This window comes from Electrophorus electricus, chromosome 1 (genome assembly GCF_013358815.1).
Source record: "Electrophorus electricus isolate fEleEle1 chromosome 1, fEleEle1.pri, whole genome shotgun sequence".
In the NCBI taxonomy this organism is placed as follows: Eukaryota; Metazoa; Chordata; class Actinopteri; order Gymnotiformes; family Gymnotidae; genus Electrophorus; species Electrophorus electricus.
Genome location: NC_049535.1, coordinates 2,195,001 through 2,202,500, shown reverse-complemented (window position 1 = coordinate 2,202,500; position 7,500 = coordinate 2,195,001). Strand labels below are relative to the sequence as shown.

General features: G+C 52.0%; 1 protein-coding gene across 1 annotated transcript in view; it reads right to left on the bottom strand.

The window, feature by feature from the left end:
- Nucleotides 1-7,500, bottom strand: part of LOC113577892 (early endosome antigen 1-like) — an 85,485-nt gene that overhangs the window by 276 nt on the left and 77,709 nt on the right. The window contains exon 11 of the mRNA XM_035532762.1: nucleotides 117-263. Coding sequence (XP_035388655.1) covers nucleotides 117-263 — 147 coding nt within the window. The remainder of the gene's footprint in view (nucleotides 1-116; nucleotides 264-7,500) is intronic.

Genomic DNA, 7,500 nt, shown 5'->3' with positions numbered 1-7,500 from the left:
AAAGAATGGAACATGGGATGACTTTGTGAATATTTATGCTAATTAATAGAGGGCAGTCCTTTTGTGCTGCGTTGTATCTTAGGGGCTAATGAGAGTAGATGTGGTCCACGGCTTGCCCTGAGGGTGGCGCTGTGGAGCTCCTCTCTGGCCTGCTGGAGCTGCTGCCGCAGGGATGCGTTCTCTCTCTGCCGCTCCGACTCTTGCACCTGCAGCTCATGCTGAGATGTCTGGAGACTGCACAGCTCTGTAGTGCGTTCCTGCAGCTAGGGAGGACACACACACACGCACGCACGCACACACACACACGCACGCACACACACACACACGCACGCACACGCCCATCCATGTGTGAAGAATGCCGGGAAACTGAAAAATGCTCCTGTTACAAGACATGCGATAGAGAGCCTCACCCTGACACACATCACTAACAGAGTTTGATAAAGTCACCTTCATATCTGCTGATTTGGCTCTGTGTGTGTGTGTGTGTGTGTGTGTGTGTGTGTGTGTGTGTGTGTGTGTGAGCCCTACAGAGTGGTCAGGCGCTGGTCGCGCTGGCCTGCCTGCTCCAGTTCCACTGTCACTCTCTCTGTCTGCAGCCGACCTCCACCTGCAAGCTAGTGACCTTCATCATCATCATCATCATCATCACCCGCCACCACCACCTGCTCCATCAGCGTAACAGCGATGAGAAGAGGAGGGTTTTTATTAAAAAAAAAAAAAAAAAAAAAAAAAAAAAAGGAACAAGTTGTCGGAAATGAAATTTCAATTCATCCAGTCCCTTTATCCACTGGCGCGGGGCGCCGGGCGAGGAGAGGGGAGGGATCAATAGTGTTTAGACAGCAGAGCTGATTTTCTAAGCGCCGGATCAATAGCAAAGAGAGCGGGAGAAATACCCTGGCTTTTCTTTGGGTGTTGTAGTAAATACGTACAAATCACTGGCCTCGGGCTAAATGGATTGACCAGCTGTTTCCGACTCCTGTGCTGTAAATAAGGATCGACTGGGAAGCTCTGACGGAGACCTAGAGGGTAGAGGGTCCGCTACCGCACCTGGGCCGTCCCCGACGCGCACCCGAGCGTGGAGGGGCTCCCTCCGGCAAGCGGCTCTGAGCTACAGACCGGCGGACGCCTGATCTCACGGACCTCTCGCCGAGCGCAACGTGTTCAGACGAGGACGCCCCGGTAGAAAGTGAGAAGCTCTTGGTTAAACGAGTCCAGCTTCCCGCTGTGGCTACGTGCCAGGGCCGAACTTGATAAACTCGAAGCCTGAACACGGCAAACCACTGGCCACGCGGCACAAGCCAGAGACACAGCGATGATCTATGGAAGCACTCAAAGGTTTCAGCCAAAACAAAAACACTGCACCCAAGCCAGAGTGCTTAAAGATCACTGTGGACTCACTCAAAGTGAAAACATTAATCAGTGAAAGGCAGAGAAATATGGAAATAGAAGTGGAAACTCTATTACTGAGCAGCTCAGCTGGACAGATCAGGGCCCTTGTACATGTGTGGAAAAGGTGACAGGGCTTGAGAAAGTGCCTACCTCTCCAAGAGTCACTCCATTACAGCAGTACACACACACACACACACACAGATTTACAATCGCCCCCATTCTGCCACTCTGTCAGCGCAGACGCCGGCGGGGTGATAAGGCCGTGGGGTGTAACGGCGTCTGTGTTTGAGCTTTAGATCCAGCTGCGTCTGAACCCTCATGCTTAGACGCACGCAGACACACAAACACACATAAAACACAGCAAGGACTGCAGACGTACAAAGACTAGCGCTCAGCTGAGGCTGAAATGCTCCCAGGTACATTACCATCCTTCTCAACTCAAATCCAATTCAGCAGAACTTTTATAAAGCGACTGGGATACAACAAAGACAAAGAGACAGAGATAGAGAGAGAGATAGAGAGAGAGATAAAGAGAGAGAGAGAGGGAGAGAATAAAGATGTTGCCAGTTCAGTGCTCCTGGTGCCATGTCCAAAAGATGCCCTGTGCTCCTCCTCCCCTCTATAAACTTCCCACCTCCAGCCTTGTATGCACAAACTGTCATTAAATATTTACACCACCTCCAGTTAATTTGGGCCTTTCAGAGCACCCTACGTATTTCTTGGGCCATAATAGGGTTGTTTTTAAATATTAAAACCGTTTGTCTTAACAAACAGCCAGACACGTTTGCCCAGAGAGCAGAGGGAGCTGACCATGTCCAGGCCCCGTCCGGGCCCCACCCTGGAGGCACAGCGCTGGCCGCGCTGTTCCACGCCAGGTGTCGGCGTTCTTTAACTCGTCCTGCTCCTGCTCTCTGTGCGATGCCGGGTGTCTCTCCGGTCGGGACCATGATTTATTCATAAGAGGGAATTTTTGGCTTCGATTTAGATTCATGGAACTCCCACAGCAGAAACCATTACTCACCAGAAGTAATTCTGGAGTCAGGCTCTAATTAATTTGCCAAGATTAGAAGCAAACTACGCCTCCTCCCCCTGCAGGGTGGAAATTTCGGCTTTTTTCTTCTTCACCGTGGTACGCCATGCGCCCCGAGCTTGCCTGTGCGGGCCGCGCTGACGTTCGTCAGGGCCGGCAGGGCAACGCACAGGTGGTGCCGAGTCTGCACCCACCACGTGCCCACCAGGATGGACGTGGCGCTCGGCAGGAACGGCCGGGCAACGAACGCTGCGCTCTAATGCGCAGCTCTGGGCGTTCTGGCAGACGGCAGCTCTGGGCCCTGGCCTGTTCTCTAAGTGCTCTTCACTCAGCCTGTTCAGGGGGCCCGGGGGGGGGGGGTGCAGGCAGTCACACACAGCCCTCTGAATAATATATCCATACATCATCAAGGCCATGTCAGTGGGTGAATCACGGCAGAGGACCTTCCCAAACCGCTGGGGTAGTAGCTTTAATAATGCAGGCTGAGGTAAGGCTCTTACTCTTTTCTGACAAATATGGGCAAATCAATTAATTCCACTGACATTCTCGCCCAAAGCACGCAATATAAATTCCGCATGGTCCGTGTTTTCTCCCTCTCTCCCTCTCTCTCTCTTGTTGTTTTTTTCTAGGCGGAGGGCAAACGTGGGAGTCAAATCTTTCCTTTCGGGGCTGTAATTTCTGAAGTGTTCAGCGAGCGCGTTTGTTATGGTGGTGAGCTCCATCTTAGGAGGAGACTCTCCACGTCCCTCCATGGGTTCCTGTCAGCTGCCCAGCCTGTTCACTGGATGCCGGCCTTCTCTACATCCCTGCACCTGCTGCCAAAGTTACCGAACCCCCTCAGCCAGAGAAGGTGGGAGCTGCAACTCGACTCGGAGGACGAGAGACTTAAGATTCAGATGTGCAACTCTGTTTGGCCTTCCAAAGGGGGGACTTGGAAGCTGAGTGCGAAAATAAGGAGAGATGGTGACCCAATTAAATCAGTGCAGAGTGGCCATGTGTGGGTGGTAGTTGCCACGCTAATCACGAGGTCGCACGGGCTCTGGAACATTCTGTAATAGGCTCCTCCCACACCTCTAATGAACCGCGTCTCGTTTACCAACCCGCACCAGCCCCACACCGGTCTTTTGTCTCTCGGTGCATTTCATAAATATTGTCTCATCGTCGTCTCCGTCATTTTTATTCCTTTCAGATACGCCAGAAAATTCTAAAGCAATTACCAAAGCGACAGGTGAAATGGGAGCACGGTGCACTCAAAATGAACGGTTGCCATGGAAACTGCAGCCTGCGTGTGCACCGGTCACGTGACCTCTCCCCCAGTGTCGCGCGCACAGAGTGACACGGCAGCTGGAGGAGACTGAGATGATGGCTGGCCACCGCCGGCCGGTCAAACGGAAAAATTCACCTGCTGCTTGTGTCCGAAGGTCAGTTCATGGCAAGGGTGGAGAGTGCAGGAAGGAGCAGGGTACATACACCCCCCCCCCAGGAGCAGAGAACAACACGGACAGAATGATGGAGAGAGCAAGGGAGCAGGCTAAGGAGAGAGCGAGGGAGAGAGGGAGAGAGAGAGAGAGAGACATCAGAAGGACACAGCAAAGGAGGGAGAATGCAATGAAGGGAACGAGGGATATTGTAAAGGTGAGAGGAAGAGAGTGAAGGAGAGGGAGAGAGAGAGCGAGGGAGAGAGCGAGGGAGAGAGCGAGAGAGGGATAGAGCGAGGGAGAGATGTACTCTGCTTGCGGGTGGATTTACTACCTACAGGAATAATCTGCATCTTAAGCACCTAAAGCCATTAATCCAGAGAGATGCCCAGAGTGTAAATCAGATTAGTCGTAGAGCTCAGAGAGACACAGAGACTCTCCACATACACACACACACACACACACACACTCTCACACACACTCACAAACACTCTCACACACACACTCTCACACACGCACACACTCTCACACACGCACACACACACTCTCACACGCACACACACACACACACACACACACACACACACACACACACACACACACAAACATCTTTAAAAAAGCCCTCATGAACCTCAGTCCAAATCTAAAGTTTGTATAAAGTTTATTTCAGTAGAAAAGCTCAGCACTGTCATTCTAATGCTGAGTAGCCAAAGCTGGCGTGGAAATGTTCATCATGAGGGCAGCGGAGGTCCAAGCCCTGCTCAGAGTGGCGCATCGGGACACGTTCACGTGTTAGCACTGCCATTAACATGACAGCCACGCATGTTGAACAGACACGTACGGCCCAGACAGATCATGTTCTGCGGATCTCAGCTGCCGTGGAATATGCATGAACGGGCATGCATTCAATGAGCATGTCACGGTGTTTCAGTGGAAACGGCGCACTTGGCAAAGAGTCTTCCGCTGTTGTTTCCTTTTAAGAAGAAGCAACGGACACAGAAACAGGAGCCAGCAGACCCGACAGATCCCAGCAGATGCACCCCGGTGTGCGACAGTCAGAGGTAACAGCAAAGACACCGAAGCCCGAAGACGAGCCCGCCTCCTCTCCTCACAAATTACGCCCGATTGGCGCCGAATCAGAAAACAAAAACGCGGACAAATCAGATGGCGATCAGACGTGCCGTCGACGTGGACGCAGTTACATAAATATATAAACGACGTAAAAATGCAGCACAAAAGTGTGAGGGGGTGGGCGGAGGTGGTGGGTGGGTGTGTGTGTGTGTGTGTGGGGGGGGGTATTATCCCAGAGAAGCAACTACGGATCTAATCAGAGCTTTCTGCATGAAGGTACCGCGCTCCTTCTCTGCTCCCATTTGCATCATAACACAGCGTGCAATATTAATTTCCGAGTACTCTGCTTATTGGAAGTGCAAAAGTATGAAAAGCCATTAAGGCCGCAAATGGGCAGGCAATTTGCTGTCACACGGATTCGGGTCTATTAAAGAGAAAAATCTTGTTAACCATTCGGAATTAGAGTCATTTGGCAAGAAGCATTCTGCAGCAACCCACTAAAATAAGTAATTATGCGCCTTTCTCCTCCGCCCATCTCACGCGCTTTCATTTGCGCGAGTGACGAGCACAGGATGGAAAGACGGCAGGTCGGAGGTTGCCAGGGGTGAGCGAGTGGACGCAGAGACAATTAAAGTTGCTAGCTGTTCGGCTAAGAAAAACGGACGCGATCTTCCCCGCGTGGACGGACGGACGCGCTCCTCCTCCTCGGGGGCGTCCAGGCTGATCTCCAGCCTCTCCGGCTGCGGCGCTGGCGACATCATCTCAGCATCCAGCGAGAAGTCAGGGGCAAACCCGAGTTGTGCGGAGCAAAGCTACGGGCCTGGACGAACCGTTCCCAACGAAGCCACCGAGTAACTCGCTCCGTCACACACGATCCCAGCGCTCTCTGTGAGGGGGGTGGCGGCACCTGCTGCTATCGGTCGGGTCGGGCCTGCGTGTGTGGGAATGAAAACCAGTTCTTGTGTGCGAAAAAAGGGAGAGGAAGTCAAACGCTTCTGGTACACACACACACACACACACACACACACACACACACACACACACCCCGCCACAGCTGGAGGAAGAGAGGACAGGAGGAACAGACAGTCGTTAAGACAGTAAGTGACAGTAAATGATAGATGTGAGCACGCGTGCTCACACACACCCACACACGCACACACTTATACACCCATACGCACACACAGTATGGCCTTGGCTAATTGCAGGAGGGCAGCAGAGCAGAACAGCAGAGGACACATCAGCATTCATACCAGAGAGAGAAACGCAACATTGGAAAACATGGCAAAGATAGGAAGAGCAAGTAAGAGACAGTAGGAGGAAAGAGGGAGAGGGAAGGATGCAGGATAAGAGCAGAGGATGTGTCGTGCATACAGATCATACAGAAGCCACTCAAGCAACTCTTGATTAAGCAACGCAGCTCCCAGAGCTTCTCCCACAACTTCCCGGAGAGAGACAGGAGAGTCTCCCACAGCTTCCCGGAGGGAAAGAGAAAGAGGAGAGGCGGTCTAAACAGCGACCATGTGTCCGCACACAGACTGCCCACCTGGACTCTCATTAGCGATCACCTCTCCCACCATTAAGATGCTTTCTGGCTGAATTAATTGAAAGAAGAATTAAAAATAAATTAGGAGAAATGTGTGGGGAGAATGCTGAAGCTCGCTTCATAAATCACGCCAGAGGAGGCGGGTGCTGGCTCTCCGTAATTAACTGCAGACTATTTATTTTATCCTGGCGGTATAAATTAGAACTCAGACGCGCTGATTATATTAGGTGTGCTTGTCATGCAGAACTGCGGCGGAACGTGCGGAATATTTTAAGGACACAAAGGGGAGTGAAGATGGGAGGGAGACGAGGAGAAGACAGGCAGGAGGGCAAAAATAGGACCAAAACACCATGTTCACAAGGAGACAAGATTCCCAGATACGAGATAAACAACGCAGCCAAAGTTATTTCTCTGAACGAAACTCGTATGTCCTCGCACCCGCGCCCGTGTGCGTGCATGTGTGTGGTCATGCCCAGCACATGCCAGCCTGCTCCTGGTGGGCAGGTGTTGTGGTGGGCACAGTCGTGGCTGTACACTGCCTCCCCGTGGCCACTGTGGCAGACTGGCGCTGAGCCAAACCCGCACTCCCCATGGCACATATACACATTGCACAACCGACACGAATTCCATTATGCATGACGCCAGTATGTCGGAATTGTGCCCGTGTGTGTTTGTGTGTGGCCATGCCTGGTATATGCCAGCCTGCCTCCGCATGGCAGATGTTGTGATGGGCAGAATCATAACCATACACAACAATCACATACCACAACGCCACACTTACACATAGCACAACCAACACACACCTCAAAACAACCAACACACCTCCCAGCAAGCGTCTGGACGGGACAGCTGGCCACGACTACACATCTACATCCTGTGATCACAATATATCATTACCAATATCATTACCACGGCCAAACACTTGATTACGAACCAAGTTCTCTGGATCATGTGACTGCCCCGATTCATGATTGATATGATTCATGATTCATCAGCTCCCACAGAGCTCTCAGGTGGACTGTATGAGGTGGGGAGGCTTCTCACGGCAC